We start from the raw sequence: 22,719 nt of genomic DNA, 5'->3' as shown, positions 1-22,719 counted from the left end.
ACGGATCCCCACCGGCCAGCAGATCAACCCATGCAATGTGTAACACGACTCAGGCCGTCCGGGATCAAGTTCAAGTCCTGCAGAGCTGATAGCTTGTTGGATATAAAATACTAGAACCAGGTGCTACAAATCCCATCCATAACCATCAATGACTTCACCAGCACTCTCCTCATAAACTGTGTCGCCTGGGAACAGTGTCTGGAAGAGGGCTCCAACTACTTCACTGATTACATCTCTTTCATGAGTTGTCTCATCAACCAACCTAGAGATGTTGCCTTTCTCTGCTCCGATGGAAAAAATTAGTGGATTCAAGGTTTGAGATTGCTACCTGTCTGAGCAAGTCAGAGAAATAGAGGCTTATTACAGCAGCAACCGGGCAACCATGAAGCGTACTTATTTCAGCACTCCATGGTCCTTCATCTCCGTGTTCTCTGCCTTCATCCTTATTCTTCTCACCATGGTGCAGGCTCTCATGTCCGTTTGGAGTTACCAGCGCCAGTTTGGGTAGATTATGATGATGTTCAGGCCTTTTATTAAGGTCATTCTTTTTCAGTCTTCTGATTGTGGACCTAGTTAATTATCAGCAGTGCTTTGTATTTTCCCATTCTCTGTGATGGCTCTTCCTTTGATGGTAGGCTTGGGTTATGTGGGGAAGCCTTTTTTGGAGTTGATACAAATATGTCACTTTGTAGTATTGAGTTTTTGGAATGTTGTACCCCTATTAAACTTAAAAACTCAACTAGGGGTTCAATTTGTACGAGTTCAACCCAATCCAAATCCAACCGAATTGAACAGTCCCTTTTACAATTTGGGTTGGGCTTGGCAAAATGAAAAAAAAATAATAATAATAAATAAAGAGTAGCCTTTTTCCGGCCAAGTTCTCTTAGGAGGAGGTCATCAAACTCAGGATAATGCCAAAACTAGCTTTGAGGTTGAACCCACTCTCAACTTCAATCAGGGTGGGGACTAGAATTAATCCTCCTTATCTCGTATAGATAAGCTTCATCATTCCCTCTACTTATCTTCTAAGAACCCCAGCCTTCACAGAAACAGCCAATTCATTCTACAGACAACTCCTAAATGATGGTTTCTCGTGTTAGGGCAGCCAACCTCATCTTATATCCCAAACAGCTCAATGGGGACGATTCCAATAATCACCAGCTCCATCTTCACTCCACCTTCTAAGAAATGGCATTTTTGAAGTTTTTTCAGAACATAGAATGTTTTTCTTGTTTTCATTGTCGAGCTTCACTCCAGCTTCGTTCCCTTGTTGTATTACCCTATTTCCCAAAAACAATCATTTCTTACTAGTACATTTTCCTAGTGGTTTTTGGTAGTGCCCCTTAAAATACAGTAGGTCCTTAAGAAAGGTTGCAACTCTGAGTGTACTATACCCTTCATTAATCTTCTGAAATTGAGAAAAAATGGAGTACCAAGATGTTGTGATCAGTGAATCAGGGGAGGAGGAAATCACTGAAACCTGTGAAGAAGTTGTGCAGCAGATCATCCAAGAAAACAAGGAGGAAGACGAACCAGCAGTTCATGGAGACAAGAACAAAATCTCAGAAGAAGAAAGGAAATGGCAAGAGGAAAGAGTGAGGGACATGGAGTACCTTTGGGGTGAAGGCTCACTTGAATATTCCTTGAATCTTATTGAGCATCGCCTCGAGGAAAGGCGAAGCTTGCGAAGAGTGGGACAAAGATGGAACTCATCTGTTTGCATCTTTCGGCTCCCTGACACCTTCTTAGATATCAACTGCAAGGCCCAGCAACCTGAGATTGTATCGATAGGCCCATATCACCGGGGCAAAGAGAACTTGCTCGAGTTTGAAGAGCACAAGTGGTTGTTCCTTGAGCGGCTTCTTTCCCGTCCAGGAGTTTTTAGAATGGATTTAAACCAATATCTCAGGAAGATGAGGCAGATGGAAAAGCGCGCAAGAGACTGTTACTCAGAGTCTGTCCCCATGTCGACTCATGACTTTGTTGAAATGATGTTGCTTGATTCTTGCTTTGTCATTGAGCTCTTTCGCTACATTGACCGCAGTCGAACTGATATGTTCAGCACTGGTAATCCTATCTATGGAAGGCCATGGCTGATCCCAGTTCTCATCAGGGATCTCTTTAAGCTCGAGAACCAGCTTCCCCTTTTCGTTCTAGAATCGTTCTTTATAGCGTCCAAGAGTCCTGAAGAATACAGAAGCCCCCGTTCTTTCTGCAAGCTCGCCTTGGAAGTTTTTGCTCTAGTCTCGCCCGGTCTAGTGTCACCAATGTTGTCAGACACAATAACCTTTCACCAAGATTTGAAAGCCAAGCATTTACTCGACTTCCTTCACTCGAGTCTTCTTCCTCAAACCCAAGTCACAAATCGCAAAAGACAAGACGAATATCATCGATCAGGTCAGCCCGGTCAGTCAATACAAAGTGTAACACAACTCCGGCCATCAGGAATCAAGTTCAAGTCAAGGAAAGCTGAGAGCTTGTTAGACATAAAGTACCAGAAGGGGGTGCTAGAAATCCCCACCATAACCATTAATGACGTAACTGCCTCTGTCCTCATAAACTGTGTTGCCTGGGAAGAATGTCTGGAAGATGACCTCAAATACTTTTCCCACTACGTCTCTTTCATGAATTGTCTCATCAGCCAGCCCAGAGATGTTGCAGTTCTCTGCTCAGACGGAATTATCTCAAGATTTTCCAACGATGATCAATATGTGGCTAACTTGTTTAAAAATCTAGCGAAATCTAAGGTGTTCAACAATAGAGATTGCTATCTCTGGAAGGAATTCAAAGAGATACAGGCATATTATTGCAGCAACTGGGCAACAATGAGAAGAACTTATTTCAGCAGTCCATGGTCATTCATCTTGGTCTTCTCTGCATTCTTCCTCATTGCTCTGACCATGATACAGACTGCCATGTCTGTTTTGAGTTGCCAGCGCCAATTCGGTTAAGATTAAGATGTTCTAGTTTTTTTTTTCCTTACAGATTACAGATTATGAGACCCTTTCGAAGTCTTCTAAAACAGAAATATGTTGTTTTTCATTGTAAGCTTCATTCTAATTTGCTATTTTTTTTTTCTGATGAAAATTCTTGAAAGAGGACGATTCTTCTAGAAGATGAAGCCAGAGCCAGGCATGAAATTTGCTTCTGAATTCCATTTTCAACAAAATTTATCATCGCCACCAGCTGTCCCCTTTAAGGAACAAAAAAAGAAGGATATTTTAGACATTATTAAGGTAATCGAGCATGAAATCAAGATATTCCATTCAACTGAGAAGACATATATAGGTTTCTTGAGTTGGGTGTCGCCATGAATTTATAGCCGCCCGAGTGGGAGCCTGTCGCGGCGTGTTGGGGCAGGCCTGGAGGCGGGCGACAACTGCTGCGGTGTGGAGAGGGAGGGTTTGAAAGAAGGTTATGTATCCTCCAAAACGCATCGTTTTGATGCTAAATAAATAAATAAATTTAATCGAACCATTCGGTTCACCGGTCGAACCGTCGGTTCATCCGATCCGATCCTGATTCACCCTATTTCCGGTTTGATTTTTAAAATCATAGTAAAATCTGAATTCAGGTTTGGTTTATATACCAAAACACACAAGACTGTTGCAGTACTACTGATAGTTGAGGGTTCGAATCCCCTAACAGAAGTAGGAAAATGGCTCAATTTTGAGCTTACCGCGTTGACAGCGATGTCTAGGGATGGCAACGGGGCGGATTCGGGACGGGTCGCCCCCATCCCAACCCCGTCCTATTTAGCTTTTTTTTTTTTTTTTTAAATTACTTTTAAAAATTTTAATTACATTAAAATAAATATATTTTATAAATAATAAAATTATTATATTTTTTATAACTTATTTTATTAAAATTTTTATTATTATCTATATATTAAAAATAGTAAAATTAAAATTTAAATTAAATTAATTTTAAAATAAAATAAAATAAAATTTTAAATTTAATTTTATATGTAAACGGGACGGGGCGGGGCGGGACGGGGCGGGATGGGGCAATACCCGAACCCACCCCGGGTTTTAAAAAAAATTCTCATACTCGTCCAAAACCCGTTTAATAAATTTTAACCCCGTCCCATTATGGGCAGGGTAGGGCGGGTACCCGAAAAAACCCGCCTCGTTGCCATCCCTAGCAATGTCCACCCAATTTCATCTTTAGAAACAGTATCAATAGAAACAGGTTCATATTTAGAAACAATATCAATAGAAAGAAACGGCTATTTGTCACTTGTCAATAATATATATCAATAGAATTATTTCTATTAATTTACCATTAGGTATGTTTATTTATTTTTTGAGATCTTACCATATCAATAAGAAATAATTTTTGTTATGAATATTTTTTAAATGACAAAGGTGTGCCCTTTTAAGTTTGATTGTTTTATAACTTGATATCATTTATTTATATTTTAGGTTATGTTTGGTTTCCAAAAAACACTAAGAAAATAAAAAAATGTAAAAAAAAAATGATTTTTTCATGTTTGGTTATCATATAAAAAATATAAAAGAAAATCAAATATAATTAAAATTAATTAAAAACTTATATATTTTTAATCTTTATATTGATGAGTTAAAATAAATAAAATGAGTTTGAAGTAACAAAAAAAAAAAATTATCTACTTTGAATCTATTTTTATTTTTTCTTTCCTTCTACTATTCATTTGTATTTTCTTTCCCTTCATTTTCCCTTAAATTTTTTGGGAACCAAACATAGTCTTATAGTCTCATTTTTTTTATACTTACATCTAAAAATGGAGAATTTTCTAAGTATTAACAAAAATGGAGATTAAGATTTTCACAGATATGAAATCAATACCTTTATTTTTTTCTTTTTTAAATAATTAAATATAAGATAATTAAAAGTAAGGTTTTTTATTTAAAACTTATATTTCATATAATAAATCACTAAATCACTACTAGTTTAATGGTTAGATTTTAATGAACTTATATTATACTTTTACTTCCTAGTAAAAATATAAATAATTAATAGGAACTAAACAAATATTATTTTTTATGATTTAGTTAATTCAAACATAAAAAGTAAGTATAAAAAGCGAAAATATTGAATCAACAAGAATAATATTAAATAAGATTTTTTCTTTTAAAAAAAATTTAATTTATAGATGGACCAAATTTTCCAGGTTTTATTTTCTTAAAAAAAATACAAGGGATTTTTCTTTCCTTTTTTTTTGGCAAATTTTTCATTTGGTTTTTATTTTCCTAAAAAGTTTTTACAAGGAAATATTTTATTTTTGGAAAATTGAGAGCAAATTTTACATTTTGGTTTTGATTTTCCTAAAATATTTTTAGAGAATTTTATTTTTTTATTTTTGGAAAATCGAGGGTGAACTTCATGCATGTACTGAAAGCTCCTTTAGCTTCGTCTCCGCTCTGGTTTTCTGAGATGCAAGCAATGGCGGCAGCATTGGCAGGGGACGACCTCCCGCGGTCGGGAAGCATGGCTAGCAGTAGCCGGAGCTGGCGGTCGGCGAGTATAAGGGAGGTGTCGAATGCGCCGGATGAGTTTCAGAGGAGCGGTCGGCAGGTGGCCGACGACGAGGAGAAGCTGAAATGGGCCGCGATTGAGAGGTTACCGACCTACGATCGGATGAGGAAGGGGATGCTGAAGCAGGTGATGAGCAATGGAAGAATTGTTCAGAATGAAGTTGATGTCACTCATCTTGGAGCCCAAGATAAGAAGCAGTTGATGGAGAGTATCTTGAAAGTCGTTGAGGATGATAACGAGAGGTTTCTCAGGAGTGTCAGGGACAGAACCGATAGGTCTGCTTCTTCTTTCTCCTTTTCTCCGTTTCCAATGGTTCCTTGGCTATTGCGGAAAAACATGGAGGAAAAAGCTTTCAATTTTCGTATTTTCTCGGTAGCCAAAAAGTTTGTTTAATGATTTATTTGAGTGTTTGGAGGCTTTGTTGATTGTTGAATTTTATGGAAACAGGGTAGGGATTGAGATTCCTAAGATAGAAGTGAGATTCCAGGATTTGTCAATTGAAGGAGATGGATATGTTGGCACTAGAGCTATTCCAACTCTGCTCAATTCTACGTTGAATGCCGTTGAGGTATTTTCTTTCTTTTGTCTCTTCATTTGCTCTCCTTTCCTGTTAATTAGTGTTGAGATTTTCTTCCGAGTAGAAAATAAGTTATAATTTTCTTTTCACAAGAGTAAAAGCAGTGGAAATTAGTGCTTATGATCCCTAATTTTATGATATTAGGAGAAATATTTTCTTTCCCCTGCTTTTTCTTTTTCCTATGTCAATGTTTTCTTCCTCTCTCACCTTCCTTAGCTTTTCAGCAGTAATATCTGAGAATTATTTTCTCCTTGAAATGAATGAGAATAGGGAGTAATGGGAATGATTGGGCTTTCTCCATCGAAAAAAAGGGTAGTCAAGATACTCCAGAACGTGAGCGGAATTATAAGGCCATCAAGGTGAGTTCATGTTTCAGAAACACTAGCATGGTGTTCAATTTTTGTCTCCGAGGTTACTTCATGTGATTCATCTATTGATTTATTGTTCTTCAGGATGACTCTGCTTCTTGGGCCTCCTGCCTCTGGAAAAACAACTTTTCTAAAAGCGCTTTCAAGGGAACAAGATGATGATCTAAGGGTTTGTCCATCCTCTCTCCCCTTGAGTTTTTGTGTTTGATATGTCATCTCACCTTGTGTACGGTTGCTGACAAAATGGAGGAAAAATGAAATTAAACTTGAATCATTTTGATCTTTGGAAAATGAAAAACTCACTTCAGCTAGGACAAGTGAAGAATCAAATGGAGTATGGCTTTCATTTCTGCATACTAATAATTATTTTATGGACAGATGACTGGGAAAATAACCTATTGTGGTCATGAATTCAGCGAATTCGTCCCTCAGAGAACATGTGCTTATATCAGCCAGCATGATCTTCACCATGGGGAGATGACAGTCCGTGAGACATTGAATTTCTCAGGACGTTGCTTGGGAGTTGGAACCAGGTATGAAATGCTAGTGGAGTTGTCAAGACGGGAGAAAGAAGCAGGTATAAAACCAGATCCTGAGTTTGATGCATTCATGAAGGCCACAGCCATGGCTGGCCAAGAAACCAGTTTGATGACAGATTATGTTCTCAAGGTTTATTACCCTCTGTTCTGAGCTTGCATCTTTATTCACTCATTTAACAAGCAGTCTGACAATCCGAGCATCTTCTGATTTTCCATCAGATACTTGGGCTGGATATTTGTGCTGATATTATGGTGGGAGATGAGATGAGAAGGGGCATTTCTGGTGGACAAAAGAAGCGTGTTACCACCGGTATGTGTGGTTATGAATAGTTATGTTAGAGAATTTTTGTGAAGGAATGTATAATACTCAATTCTGATAACCACTCCAATTTTCTAACTGGAATGAATTATATCGAATGCAGGTGAAATGTTAGTCGGACCAGCAAAAGCATTTTTCATGGACGAAATATCAACAGGGCTGGACAGTTCCACAACCTTTCAGATTGTCAAGTTCCTGAAGCAGATGGTCCATATTATGGACATAACCATGGTCATCTCTCTCTTGCAACCTCCACCAGAAACATATGATCTTTTTGATGACATTATTCTTCTTTCAGAAGGTAAGATTGTATACCAAGGCCCACGAGAGAATGTTCTTGAATTCTTTGAGCACATGGGATTTAGATTGCCAGACAGGAAAGGGGTTGCGGACTTTCTGCAAGAAGTAACTTCCAAGAAGGAGCAAGAACAATACTGGTTTAGAAAGAACCAACCTTACAGGTATATCTCAGTACCTGAGTTTGCACGGAGCTTCGACTCTTTCCATGTTGGCCAGCAGATTTTGGAAGATATTGGGGTTCCTTATGACAAATCCAAAGCCCATCCTGCGGCTCTGGTGAAGGAAAAGTATGGTATATCCAACTGGGAACTCTTCAGAGCATGTTTTTCAAGGGAATGGCTGCTGATGAAGCGGAGTTCTTTTGTATACATATTCAAGGCTACCCAGTTATTAATCATGGGAACAATAGCCATGACTGTGTTCTTGAGAACAGAAATGAAATCTGGTCAATTAGAAGATGCACTAAAATTTTGGGGAGCACTGTTTTTCAGTCTCATTAATGTGATGTTTAATGGGATGCAAGAGCTTTCAATGACAGTATTCAGGCTTCCTGTGTTCTATAAACAACGGGATTTATTGTTCTACCCTGCATGGGCTTTTGCCATGCCAATTTGGGTCCTCCGAATTCCTGTCTCCCTTATAGAATCTGGGATTTGGATTGTTCTTACATATTACACCATTGGATTTGCTCCTGCTGCCAGTAGGTAAATGTGGACTTTTTCCTTGCTTTTCAGTATGTTGGTTTAATGTTCACTGGACTCTCATAGTCTCACAAGTGGGAGTTTCATTTATTGACATATCTACAACATTTTCAGGTTCTTCAAACAGTTCTTAGCTTTGTTTGGTGTTCATCAAATGGCTCTCTCTCTCTTCCGTTTCATCGCAGCTGCTGGAAGGAGACCAGTTGTTGCAAACGTACTTGGTAGCTTTACCTTGCTCATTGTTTTTGTGCTTGGAGGTTATGTGGTGGCCAGAGGTGAGAAATTCATTTGCTTTTTATTGTTAAACTTCTTATTGTTCAACTAAGACACTGCACATAGTAATCTTGTACTTAAATATAACCATTTCCTTCTCGGTTCGCAGTTGATATTGAGCCATGGATGATATGGGGCTACTATGCTTCACCCATGATGTATGGACAAAATGCAATTGCCATCAATGAATTTCTTGATGAGAGATGGAACAATGTAAGAAGTCCCATCTGTAGAAAAGAAATCTACTTATGAACTGCATTGAATTTTGACCATTTCTTTTGTGGGTTTTCTGCCATGCACATCCTACATATATAACTACATTGGTCTGTTAATTTCATAGCCAGAGCCATCATATAAGCTTAATAATACCTTTATATTTCTTTTGCACAGTCTGTCACCAATTCCACTGATTCAGTTGGAGTAACACTTCTTAAGGAAAAAGGTCTATTTTCAGAGGAACATTGGTATTGGATTTGTATTGGAGCGCTTTTTGCATTTTCTCTCCTTTTCAACGTTCTTTTCATTGCAGCGCTATCGTTTTTCAATTGTAAGTCAATACCTTTCATTTATTAATTGGTTTATTTTATGGGATTGAGATTCATGTGTTGATTCTTTTCCCAAATTCAATTCCAGCTCCTGGAGATACTAAATCTCTACTTCTGGAGGACAACCCTGATGACAACAGTAGGAGGCAATTGACATCCAATAATGAAGGTTGGTTGTCCTACTCCTGTCTCTTGTAGACCTCAACTTGGTTGCTTTCCCTATTTTCTTGCTTCACTCTGTATGATACATTTGCCAAAGTGCACATTTGACTTAAAAGTAATCAAATAAACATCATCTTTAAGACCAATATTGCTCGCCTAATGTTGCATCCCCAATTACAGGTATTGATATGGCTGTGAGAAATGCTCAAGCGGGTTCCAGCTCAGCTATTGGTGCTGCAAACAATGAATCTAGAAAAGGAATGGTTCTGCCCTTCCAGCCCCTTTCGCTTGCATTCAACCATGTGAATTACTATGTGGATATGCCTGCTGTAAGTCATGTTTTCCATCACTTTATATCTAAAATACCAATGTGACAACATCTCATCTCTTCTTTATTTTGAGGGAAAGTTTGAAGAACAAGAGATGAAATGCCAATTAAACTTGTATGGTGTTGTTATTTTGGTTGAATAATTAAGCAATATGTTTCAGTTTTGAGAGCTTGCTACAGATACTTTTAAAGTTTTATGAAATCAATGTAGATATTTGATGTTATACGATAACTTCTATTGACGAATTTCGGTTCCTTATCAGGAAATGAAGAGCCAAGGTGAAGAGGACAGGCTGCAACTGCTACGTGATGTTAGTGGAGCTTTCAGGCCTGGGATTCTAACAGCACTAGTTGGTGTGAGTGGTGCTGGGAAGACCACTTTGATGGATGTGTTAGCAGGAAGGAAGACTGGTGGGTACATTGAAGGGAGCATAAGCATTTCTGGTTACCCAAGGAACCAAGCCACATTTGCTCGGGTCAGCGGTTACTGTGAACAGAACGACATCCACTCACCATATGTGACGGTTTATGAATCTCTCTTGTACTCTGCCTGGCTCCGTCTTTCGTCGGATGTAAAGGATTCAACACGAAAGGTATGCTGCTTATTCACTGGAATTACACCATATGTTTTAAAGATTATGTTGATGGACAGTGTAGTGAACATGATTTTCTTTCTTCTTGTAGATGTTTGTTGAAGAAGTTATGGATTTGGTCGAGCTCCATCCATTGAGGCATGCTCTAGTTGGACTTCCTGGAGTAGATGGTCTTTCAACAGAACAGAGGAAGAGGCTCACCATAGCTGTAGAGTTGGTTGCTAATCCCTCCATCATATTTATGGATGAGCCCACATCAGGCCTTGATGCTAGAGCTGCTGCAATCGCAATGCGTACTGTAAGGAATACAGTGGATACCGGGCGAACTGTTGTATGTACAATTCATCAACCAAGCATTGATATTTTTGAAGCATTTGATGAGGTATGTTTCAATTTTATAGTGGTTTCTTCTTATAAGCTTGCTGCATTTCTTCCTATAATCATGATTATTCCATGTCCTGTATTGCACCATCATATCATTTTTTATTTTCACAGCTTCTGTTGATGAAGAGAGGAGGACAAGTGATTTACGCCGGACCTCTTGGTCGCCAGTCCCACATGCTTGTTGAATATTTTGAGGTTCGTTTCCCTTTTTCTTTATGTGGTTTATTCCAACCCAATCCCGCTACAACCATGCCTCATTTCTAAATTCTGATGTAGGTAAATCCAATTTTCTAGTCCCAAATGGTTCTCACTTCAGAAAATGGGGAAAAAAAATAATGGAATAGAAAAAGAGCACTCTTTCTGTGTCTAAGTTTCTGATGGTTAATTTCCATACAACTGAAATTTTTTGATAGTTTGCATGAAGTTTCTTTATCTGTTCTAACCTCCATTCTCTTCTATTTTCACTACAAAAAATCCTGAAATTTTGGCTTTGATTGAAAACGTATAAACCAGCAAGTATTTTGCCTAAGTAATGAAGGTTTTCAAAGCAAAGAACTTGATCTGTAGAGTCTAAATATCAGGTATCTAACTTAAACTAATTCCTGAAACCTCTTGCAGTCTGTTCCAGGGGTTACCAAGATCAAAGAGGGTTACAATCCAGCTACCTGGATGCTAGAGGTCAGCACTTCGGCAGTTGAGGCTCAACTTGACATTGATTTTGCAGAAGTTTATGCCAACTCTGCTCTTTATCGGTCAGTAATAAACAAAATTGAGACCTTCCGTCCTGCTTATTTTTGGCAATCAATCTCTCTTCCAGCCCCCTTTTTGTATGTGGATGTCTCTACACTGATTGTTCCATCAATTTTCCTTTTTCATCTTTTTCAGGAGAAATCAGGATCTTATTAATGAACTAAGCACTCCAGAACCAGGGTCAAAAGATCTTTACTTCCCCACCCAATACTCCCAATCCTTTATAACCCAATGCAAGGCTTGTTTCTGGAAGCAGCACTACTCTTACTGGAGGAACTCTGAGTATAATGCTATCCGCTTCTTCATGACGATTGTCATTGGTGTTTTATTCGGTGTCATCTTCTGGAGCAAAGGAGATCAGATGTAAGCCTAGAATTAATTAATTTTGAACTACATTCCTTTTTGCTTTCTACTAATTTACTTCCTTGGATGTGGTTAATGAAGTTTACGAACTATTTCCTCAACAGACACAAACAACAAGACCTGATCAATCTACTGGGAGCCACCTATTCTGCTATAATTTTCCTCGGGGCTTCAAATGCTTTTGCGGTGCAACCTGTTGTAGCAGTTGAGAGGACAGTGTTCTACCGTGAAAGGGCAGCAGGAATGTACTCCGAGTTGCCCAATGCATTTGCTCAGGTGGGAGGCAAAATAGTTCAGTTGCCGTGTATTTATGTATGAAGGTCTTTGGTATATATGATTCATATGCATCTTTTCTGGTGCAGGTGGCCATAGAGACAATATATGTTGCAGTTCAAACGTTGGTTTATGCTCTTCTTCTTTACTCCATGATTGGGTTCCATTGGAAAGTGGACAAGTTTTTCTATTTCTACTACTTCATATTCATGAGCTTTACGTACTTCTCCATGTATGGGATGATGGTCACTGCTCTCACTCCCGGCCATCAAATAGCTGCCATTGTTAGTTCCTTCTTCTTAAATTTCTGGAACTTGTTCTCTGGTTTCCTCATCCCCAGGCCGGTATGTTTCCTCACTAACTCATGACATTAATGATGATGTCATTTTAGCAGGGGTCATTTTAGTCACTATGAATGTCACTTAACCTTGAAAGCATTTCATGTTTGCAGCTAATCCCAATATGGTGGAGATGGTACTACTGGGCTTCTCCAGTTGCTTGGACAATCTACGGCATTTTCGCATCTCAACTGGGTGACATGACATCTGAAGTTGAAATAACTGGAAGGAGTCCAAGGCCAGTGAATGAATTCATCAAAGACGAATTGGGTCTTGATCATGACTTCCTTGTACCTGTAGTCTTTGCTCATGTGGGTTGGGTCTTCCTCTTCTTCATCGTGTTTGCCTATGGCATCAAGTTCATTAACTTCCAGAGGAGATAGAGAAACTTGAATCCTTTAGTCAGGACAGAAAGTGTAGAACATCATAGTTAATAGAGAGAACAGGAAAGTGTTTGTAGAATATTATAGTTAATAGAGAGAACAGAAGTGTTTCTTCTTCTTTTCCCCTTCACTTTTCTTTGTAAGTTTGCTCAGCTCTGATTTTCATTTTGTTATCAGTAGGTATAATTATTCTTTCTTATCGATTTACCATAACAAAGTTTGTATAATTACTTTGTATAATCAATTACAAAAGAATGCTTTATTAAAACAGTGTTTCTCACGGAGAACCTCCTTGCTTCAGAATAGTAATGGAAGGACATCTGAAGAGGTTTTCCAATTAATTTATAATCTGTTTGTGGGATTTGGCTAGCTCATTTTCGCAGCCATATTGCTTGTGTTTTCCTTTTCATGCCTGGATCCCCATCTGTGAGGGGACTAGTATCAATTCTATACATGCAGGACCAGGTCTTGACGAAGTGAGGAAACAAATACCACCTAAGGCGTCACTAGTCACCTAACTTCCAAGAGCAAGATCCACTCCTAATGCTGTTTGAAATCTAGATAACACTTAGAAGGATAGTTCAACATAGACTCACATGTTGTTAGGAACTTTGGGCTGTGTAGCATGAAAGGCCTCATGAGAAAAATATGGAAACTTCCTGGGGGGTGGGGTGTGTGTGTTTTCTTGTCTTCCCTGATGTCTTATGTCTTTGTGCCAATTGTATTCTTGATTTTCCTTTTTCTTTGTACTGTTCAGGAGAAATCAGGAGCTTATTAATGAACTAAGGACTCCTGCACCAGGGTCAAAGGATCTTCACTTCCCCAATTCCACTGGCAAGCGGACAAGTTCTTGTATTTTTATTACTTCATATTCATGTGGTTTACCTACTTCTTAATGTATGGGATGATGGTGGTTGCTCTCACTCCGGGCCATCAAATTGCTGCTATTGTTAGTTCCTTTGTCGTCAGTTTCTGGAACTCGTTCTCTGGTTTCCTCATCCCCTGGTCGGTATGTGTTCTCTCTAACTCATGACATTATCGATGTTGTAGTTAGTAGGAGTTATCTTGAAAGTAATTTCATGTTTGCAGCTAATCCCAGTGTGGTGGAGGTGGTACTACTAGGCTTCCCCTGTTTCTTGGACAATCTATTGCGTCATCGCATCTCAAGTGGCTGACAAGACGAGTCCGCTTGAAATACCAGGACGTGACCCAATGCCAGTGAATGAATTCCTAAAGGAAAACTTGGGGTTTGATCATGACTTCCGTGTGCCTGTGGTCTTTGCTCATCTGGGTTGGGTCTTCCTCTTCTTCTTCGTGTTTGCCAATGGTAAAAGCATTGAGGTTATGGGATATGTGGAAAATATGATTTTGGGATAAAATATTGTTGCAAGCCTAAGGGGGTTGTCAAACATCTTAAATTTCAAATTTGCTTAATGTTCAATCGATCCAGTGTAAGAGCGACTGTTCATCTCTAAGCTTGATTGATTGTCCCTGAGACCAAGGATCAAAGTGATTCATGGATTGATCGACTTTAATGAGAAATTTTTCCAACAAAATGGGTTGAATCAATCTTGTATCCTTCCCTACTCTTGTCTATTAATAGAAATAGGAGCAAAAGTAAGGAAAAATAAGGGAACTGCCAAGGCAAATATGAAGACAAGAATACCAATAATGTTGCTTCTGAATTCTGATGATGACATTATAATTCAAGGCATGGATTGGATTGTTGACACGGGTGCATCCTTCCATGCCACCCCAAGATTGGATTTCTTCACATATCATAAGTTAGGAGACTTTGGGCTTGAGCGAATGGGAGCCTTTAATCATGTGAGCTACAGTCAAGCCACAAATTTAACCTTGAAATACTTCTCAGCACCTTTTTGAGATGGTGTCATTGTCTAAGAACGCACCTAAATTAGCATGCTCAAGAAGACTAAATTAGTGTATTCAAGAAGGGGTTCATGGTGCACATCTACCACATTTTTATAGAACCAAGTCCCAAACAAAAACACTTACAGCATTAAGGATTCAATCCCAAAGATGAGATTGGACGATTAGTTCTTATATTTCCAAAGATATTACGCATCTAATAAGGTCAATGCATATTAACATGCAATCAGGCTCAAAACAGAAGTTCTACTAGATTGGTTAATGCATAATGGTCTGGGAAAACCTTTTTTCCCTGGAACGAGTCAGGTCTCACAAATTTTTCGGGGTGGTGCTTCCAACCAAGCATACTTCTAGTGATATTGCAAAGAAAATTATAGGCAATAACACTCTTGTAGTTGATGAAGACTCATAAGAAACAGGTAATCTGAATCTAAATAGAGAAATCGTATGAGACCTGTCACAGCGAAACCAAATGGTCACATCATGATTTGGGTGGAAACATGTAGCCATGGCATAGCAATTTTCACTACTTTGGGTGGGCATTCTTGTGTCTGCTTAGGATCATAGCCATCAAGTACACAATACCAGAAAAGGGCAGCTCAAATCCAATAATGAGCTTTGTGCTAATTACATAGGAAACAGAGTTATGAGCTGAATTTGTGATTTTCCACTAACCTGAGAAAGCAAGAAAACAGAAACCCGTGCCAGTTACCTCATGGATATAAACAGGTGCTGGCCACTCATTCATTTACAAGAGGGGCATCAGCAATGGCCCAGATCTCCTTCTTGCTTTTCACCACACATCGTTCCTTTGCCTCAAAATCAAGTTTATCCAAGTCACCTGCAATTCCCAAGTAGCCATATAAAACATGTTCCACCTTGTCTGCCTGTGCCTTCCGATTTTCCCTGCAACTGCTTGTTTTGCCATTGTTGAAATTGATCTGCTGGAACTCAGCTCTCCCATGTTGATTCTCAGCATACATATTGTGTAGTTTCTCTGCCTTTTGCAACCCAGAAAAGGTTGCATTGAACCTCACCACCATGATACTCTGATTTGCAGGTTTCCCTGGGCATATTTTGGTCTTTCCCCCATCAAAGCCCATATCTGCAATTGATGGGTGAAAAGGGAGAAACAGGAGAAGAAAAACAACAGATCAAGCAGAACGAAAAGCAAGTAACCAACAAGACCCAACAATTTGAAGTCTGCCATGGAAAAAAAAGTATGTCATAGTTAGAAATCTGTCTCCAAGTTTCCAACCAAATTATAGGTGCACCAGCCCCACTTATAAACCAAAAGCACCCATTTCTCATTTATTCTCATTGAATTAAACCATTACGAGAGGACAGAGTTAGAAGTTGGGAATCATTTGATTCTGAAATGGTAGTGACAGAAACTCAAAAGGAATTTCAAAATAACTGAGAAAGAAAATCTAAGCATAAAAATTTGAGGAGAAAATAAAGCATTTCTTTATGGAATGGGGCTTCACCTCTTAGAATGGTCACAAGCATATCAATGGTTACAATCATCCGCTCATCTGGATCACTGTTTCCTATGGAACTGTTGTGGACAATGACAACAGGAGGCCAGATAATGAGATCCTCCTTCAGAGCCAAGGACTCAGCAGCAGGCAATACCTGGTGAACCCATGGCTTGTTAGGTGTCACTTCACTGTCCATCCCATCAGCAAACAAAGTGCTTTGAATAAACCCAAGTGCTGCACTATGAGACCAACCTTGGGAGACATGATGGCATGCATCACCAAGCCTATTATATTCATGAACTCTTTGGAGTTGCCGAAACAACATGCAGATAAAGTAAGCAATTAAAAGAATATATGAAAACCAAAATCAATAGCATGGTGGACAAATGAAGGAGTGACTTCATCTTAAATAAGTAGGGGAAGCAAGAATGAGGATCTTCAAAATATCAGAAGTCAATAATTAGTTAGAACATATCTCTAGATAATCATTTGTGCAGTACTTCATGTATGAAGCTTTATTTCACAAGGCAGTAACACTCTCCTAGGAATATAAATCTATCCCATCCTGCCTATAAAAAAATAAATCTATCTAATCCTGCACAAAAACTGAAGAAAATGGTTCTGAATTTTTTTTTGGTAGGCAATAATGATTCTGATTTATTGAAACACCCTAGCTTGAAAAATTGGAAGCATCTGTCAACCAAAAAGAGAGGTCCCAGTAGAGGGCGGGAATTGGCAATCACTGATACAATGTCTCTCCAGGAACTACTTAAATACTTCTACCAAAGAGAAGTACTTAAATACTTATATGAACTCATCATCAAGTTCAACATATCATCTTAGTAATGAAAATGATCTCTCTAGAAGGTCCTAATTTCCAATCCAAATGCTCCAAAAGATATTCTCACCTTCTGATCAAAATTAAGGAGAAACACTTCAAGGGCATGATCAATTTTACATGTCCAGACTTGAAAGTATATTTCTCTTGCAATTCTATTGCTTAAAGGGTAATACTGTCGTTACATTTCAATCAAGCTACCTCAGTCTATCCATGTGATATTTTAACCCTTTGAAATAACTAAGGACCAAAACAGCCAATGAAATCATTTTCCTTTATCTGGTGCTGGGCAAGATTATCACTGATACAAAGAAAAAAATCAGAAAAGAAAATTCTTAGTTCTCTTTAGAATGGTGCAGAGAGTTGTTCTTTTCTTCTCAGTTGTCCTCAACACTGCCACACACTACCACCCCACTATTGTCACCTGCCACAACACCATCACCATCACCATCTTGCCACTTCTTCTGCCACCTGTCTTCCTTCTCTTTTTCTTCTTCTGATGGATGGATCTCTCTATATACTTCTCTGCATTCTTGTTCTTCCCTTCTTTTCCTTTTTCTGTACCACTTCTTTCTCCCACTTTCCCAGCAGTCCAATGGAAATCAATCATGAATAAGCACATGAAAACTGTAAATTCAACAAGAAATCCAAACCATCACAGTCATCACTGGCCGACCCTTTGATTAATAGTTAGCATCCAGGAGCATGGAATGACTGAAGAATGGCAGGAACAATGAATCTGATCTGTTCTCACATCCACGAAGCTTCTATATGTTATAGTGAAGTTACATTACTAGTTTTTCCTTGCTCTGTGTATATTCTTCGTTGAGCGGGGTTCTGATTCAGCAGTTTAACAAACTTAAGAAACATGTTATGCACCTGCTGCTTGAATTCCTCAGAGCCTTCAGGAAGTTCATTGCTTGCAGCACTCCCCTTAGTCTTCAGAGGAACCCCTTCAGTATGAAGACTTCCATGGGAGCCAAGGGCATCATGTGATGAGAAGTATCCATTGAATAGAAATTTGACTTCTCTTCTTCATTATAGCGATGATAAGTCTGCCTGTGACTAGGATACAACATTGCCTTCTCTTCTTCCTTATATAATTCTCTTACCATTTTTTTTATCTGCAATCAGATGAATAATTTCCTCGACTGTTTGAGAGGATCTTAGGATTCAAAATCATGCTTGTAGATGAGACGGGCTCAGGTCAAGTTCAGTTTCCGCCCATCTTAATCCAAACCTATATTTAGCCCAAAGTCAAGCCAGATTTTAAGGCCCCATCCCAACCCATCCAATTTTAGTGGACTTTAGGATAAACTGGGCCTGCCCAAACAGTGCAGCAAATGATATACCCGAGCTATCCAATTCTTGCTTTAGCATGTATTTTTCTCTGGTTCAGGCAATTTTTTTACAGTGAATTTGAGAAGGACTGGAATCCTTCTTTATGCTTGAAGTCATTTTCAGGGTTGTATCAGGCAATTGTTTTTTAAAAAATAATTTTTGAGAATAATTTTTAAAAATTATTTAATAATATTTTATAAAATAAAAGTTTGTTTAAAAACTTAAAACGTTTTTTTTACTTATTTGATTTGTTATTAGATAAATTTTAAAAATAAATTTTATTAATAATATTTTTTTTTAAATGTCATAAGAAAATAACTAGATAACTAAAAAAATATTTTTTAAAACATTTTGTTTGTTTTAAAAATATAAAACTATTATCTAGTTTTTTTATTGTCAAATATGTTTTTTTATTTTAAAGAATAATAAAATTATTTTTAAAAACAATTAACTAACAAAGCCCAGATGTTTGGTAAAAATCTAGGAGCATGTGTTGGTTGTGTGATTTAAAAATAGGTTTTTGTTTTTAAAAATAAAAAATTGTTTTTAAAATTTTTTAACACTATTTGATAGTTGTTCTTAGAATTTTTTTTTAAATAAAGTAAAATAGAGAACAATTTTTTAAAAAAAAAGTAAAAATTTTTTTCACTAATTTTTAAAAATATAGTTCGTTTGACAATAAACTTGTTTTTAAACATTATTTTTATTAACTTTAAAATAGTTTTTTTTTTTTAATGTTTGAAAAAACATAACCAAACGGGCCTTAGAAGATCGTTGAAGTAATTCATGAACCTTCCAAAAAAATCTTTTTTCATAAAAATATCACCAAAAATAGTATTAAAACACTTTTTTTAAAAAAGAAAATATATCTAGATACTAACTTCATGTTCACTACAACTGCAGGGAACTTCTTGACTCTAAATTTATTTATTTCTTTTTTCTTTCATTTTTTTTCTTAAAATTTTATACAAATTAAACATAGTTTAAAAATTCTCTTTAAAAATAAAAAAGTGCAGAGAACTTCAAATTACTTTGTTCTCTAGCCTTAGATCTCGTTGGGTGCATGCAATTTATTTTTAAGCTCTCTAAATTTAACACAACGTAAAAATATGACAATAAAAAGTATAATAAAACATAGATCTAGAGATTTTGAGTGACATACTTACAATTTGAATGTTCTTACATTGATTCAAATCCAATGAAGTAAACCATAGATGTTATAGATCTTATATACTCAATTATCTTCTACTCAATCTTTTTTTCATGAATCTCTAGTACAAGAGAAGGGTGGTCTTCTCTAGAGGGAGGCTACTGGAAGATAAGGATGCAAAAGATGAAGCCTTAAACCCCTAAGGGGATTTATATGGGCTTCCTTATAGGCTTAAGTGACTTGAGTTCAATATAGGGTTGGGTTACTTAATCCAATTCACTTAGGTCCTAATTAATTAATTAACCATATTAAGCTCCAATTACTAATCTAGAAAAACTATTCATAAGATCCAGTGCAATCTTACTTTTTTACCAAAACGTCGTTATGCACACTTAGGAATTGCAAACCCATAATTCCCTTAAACAAATGTCCCACCATAAATTAAGAATTCGAACGGGGACCATTAAGACCCATATGAAAATACTAATTCATGCATAATCAAATTTTGAAGTTGACTCAACAGTCCACTAAAGAGAGTCAACTACACTTCAATATCTTATAATATTACAACGAGACAAATTTTAGGTCTATGACATACTATCATTGTGTGCAATCTGGCCATGAATTGATGTCCATAATCTAATAATATATATGTTATCATTCTTTCAAAATTACCTCTCTAATTCTTGAGCTATAACTCCTCTTATTATTTGATCAATTGACATATTCTAGCTCATAAAGAACATATATCAAATTTTACTTAAAGAATTACTACAACTATAGTTTTCTCGATCACTTGTCCTTAGGATCATCCAAATGGATATACCGTCTCAATCCTATGAGATATCACAATGCCTCTATTGAGAATACTTATTGCCACCAGCCTTCATCAACAATTACCCAATTCATAGGGAATATAGGACCACCTTAAGGTCTCATTTGTAGGTTAAAGTCTCCTTTTGACTTTAGCATAAATTCAATATCCTCTCAAGATTGAGAATCCATGTAACATAATAATTTGATGAATCATAACTACTCAAAAGCTAATGTCATGATTCATGTAGGTCCTGTCTAATGTGTAATCATACACATTAGTGCACTCACCATGTAAAAACCATCTTGATAACCAAAACAAGTTATCTTTCTAATTAGGAGGTAATGTACTACAATCTTTGATGGATTAACCAAATTCATGAATTGATTGTGAATAACTTATCATCTTGTTAATATTTGGTTGATTTGCATGCATCTCTATTCCTTTTGAGCTTTGCTTTGTACATTGGTGTCACCATAGGAATTTGTTATTCTTTCATGCATTTGCAATGCATCAAGAAAAATCTCCAAATATCCTTTTTCTTTCTTTCTTGACATTATTTTATCTCACACATTGCTTTACCTTGAGTATAGTTTTATGTATGTGTGCAAGTTACAGGTTTGGAAGATAAGTACTACAAGATGGTGAAATGTTTTCCATTAAGTTATTTTTTATTGAGCATTAATGTGTATTATGTAAACTCCTTTATGAGAATTTGGGTGGGTTTATGTAACTTTGTTTTGTCTCAAAAATTCCAAAATGAGAGATTGTTAGAACATTGAGTCTTGTTTATATGTTTGCGATTTTATTTTGTTTTGTTTTATTATTATTATTATTATTATATATATGTGGCCATAGAAGTCCGTTTAGATTGTGAATTACTCTCTATTGAAGATCAAGGGTTGTTGTTCATCGAACCGAGAAGTTACAGGTACATCTAAAAAGGTTTGGTTTGTGACAAGTTAGGCTTCGATAAGGTATAAAGATGAACGACACCTTTTTAATTAATGAAAATTAATTTTTTATAAAAGTTTAATGAAACAGGGAATGCTTGAGCAGACAGTAGTGCTCAAGCATTGGGACCACTCAAGTACTTAGCACCGCTCAAGCTGTGGTTAAGTGCGCTCAAGCACTCATAAATTTTCTGCCAAGATTTGGAAGATATTTTTTAGAATTTCACGTAAATCTCATTTTGGAAACCTATTGATACCAAACCTCTTCAGGATATTTGCCTATAAATACCTTACTATAACCCTTCTAGGGGTAGAGATTGGAAAGATTCCAAACAAGTCTCTCATTGAGAGAAAGACTAACGAGTCACACCATTCCTGATCTCTCATTCGAATGATTCAAGCATTGAATCTTGGGTTGAAGACCTTCATCTCTTCAGCAAAGCTAAAACGTATTCACTAGAGCAATAAGAGGTTGTTGTTTCACGAACGTGGATCAAGTTGTAAGTACTAGAAAGTAAGTCTTTAAAGTAAAACAGTCAAATAAATCTGTGCAACTTGATCTCATATAGTGGATTTAGATTCGTGGTCTTGGACCTTTTGGTTTTTTATCTCCACAATTAGTGTGGGGGTTTTTCACGTAAATTTTTTTGCATCTTTTTGCAAATCTTTATTATCTTGTTTGCATTGCCTATTGTGGAAAGATTTGATAATTCCTAACTACTTGTAGGGAAAAGTTAATTATAATATACAAATATTAAAATTTTTAAATAGAACCATTCAACCCCCCTCTAGGTGTTACCCTATTGGACTTTGGTTTTTCATAACAAATTCATCGAATCACATCGGTTTTCATTTTGGAACTAAAGGACCATTATAATGAAATATGTATAAATTATTGACCTTTAATGAAAATAAAATATTTAATATAGCTTAATAATAAATATACATTTACAAAATTCATATTTCTTATTTACACACACGATATTATTGTCGAATATAACAAATTATCTGATGCATATATTAACTACAATAAAATAATTTTAAAATGTTTATTATCACTTCTTGTATCAATTCTTATAATCTTTCTCAATATTTTCATGAGGTTTGATCAATTTTCGCCGAATAGAGAGTGGCTGAGGTGGGAGATGATTGGTGGTGGTAGTGTTTAGTTGTTACATAAATCCTTAAGCATCAATGTGAGAACAAAAACAGCAACCAGTAAACAAATTACAAAAGTGTTCATGCATATTTACCTGGTTCTTTAATGTCTCATCAACTCCTTTAATTAATAAAAGCCTCACTAAATCCGTTCTTCGGGTTTGAATAGCAAGATGTAGTCAATGATGAAAATATCGGTAATCATAGATATACGGAAATATATCGATGGATATTTTGAACAAAAAATATCGATGGGACTTAAAATTGATCAAAATTCATGAAAATATAAGAAAAATCTTATAGAAATGTAATTAGAAGTATAAGACATTTTAAAATTATTTAGTTGAAAATTTTGATATATGTATGATATGATTTCTCATA

General features: G+C 36.7%; 3 protein-coding genes across 3 annotated transcripts; 2 read left to right on the top strand and 1 right to left on the bottom strand.

The window, feature by feature from the left end:
• Positions 1 to 1,424: 1,424 nt before the first annotated feature.
• LOC117916293 (UPF0481 protein At3g47200-like) lies at positions 1,425 to 2,951 on the top strand. The gene has a single exon (XM_034832248.1). The coding sequence runs from the start codon at positions 1,425 to 1,427 to the stop codon at positions 2,949 to 2,951; it is 1,527 nt and encodes a 508-aa protein (XP_034688139.1).
• A 2,473-nt stretch (positions 2,952 to 5,424) lies between these two features.
• Positions 5,425 to 12,859, top strand: LOC117916600 (pleiotropic drug resistance protein 2-like). The gene is made up of 20 exons (XM_034832716.1): positions 5,425 to 5,792; positions 5,965 to 6,085; positions 6,365 to 6,453; positions 6,547 to 6,631; positions 6,841 to 7,131; positions 7,221 to 7,311; positions 7,424 to 8,324; positions 8,436 to 8,596; positions 8,704 to 8,807; positions 8,985 to 9,141; positions 9,228 to 9,308; positions 9,482 to 9,630; positions 9,893 to 10,222; positions 10,314 to 10,604; positions 10,718 to 10,801; positions 11,225 to 11,358; positions 11,492 to 11,719; positions 11,824 to 11,995; positions 12,082 to 12,336; positions 12,444 to 12,859. The coding sequence occupies exons 1-20, from the start codon at positions 5,425 to 5,427 to the stop codon at positions 12,711 to 12,713; spliced, it is 4,362 nt and encodes a 1,453-aa protein (XP_034688607.1). The 3' UTR covers positions 12,714 to 12,859.
• A 2,357-nt stretch (positions 12,860 to 15,216) lies between these two features.
• LOC117916292 lies at positions 15,217 to 16,280 on the bottom strand. The gene is made up of 2 exons (XM_034832247.1): positions 16,091 to 16,280; positions 15,217 to 15,708 (listed from the first exon to the last, which is right to left on the bottom strand). The coding sequence occupies exons 1-2, from the start codon at positions 16,278 to 16,280 to the stop codon at positions 15,344 to 15,346; spliced, it is 555 nt and encodes a 184-aa protein (XP_034688138.1). The 3' UTR covers positions 15,217 to 15,343.
• Positions 16,281 to 22,719: the final 6,439 nt, after the last annotated feature.

The sequence above is a fragment of the Vitis riparia genome, chromosome 6 (assembly GCF_004353265.1).
Source record: "Vitis riparia cultivar Riparia Gloire de Montpellier isolate 1030 chromosome 6, EGFV_Vit.rip_1.0, whole genome shotgun sequence".
NCBI lineage: Eukaryota > Viridiplantae > Streptophyta > Magnoliopsida > Vitales > Vitaceae > Vitis > Vitis riparia.
The sequence above is the reverse complement of the archived record's forward strand: the minus strand, read 5'-3'. Positions and strand labels throughout refer to the sequence as shown.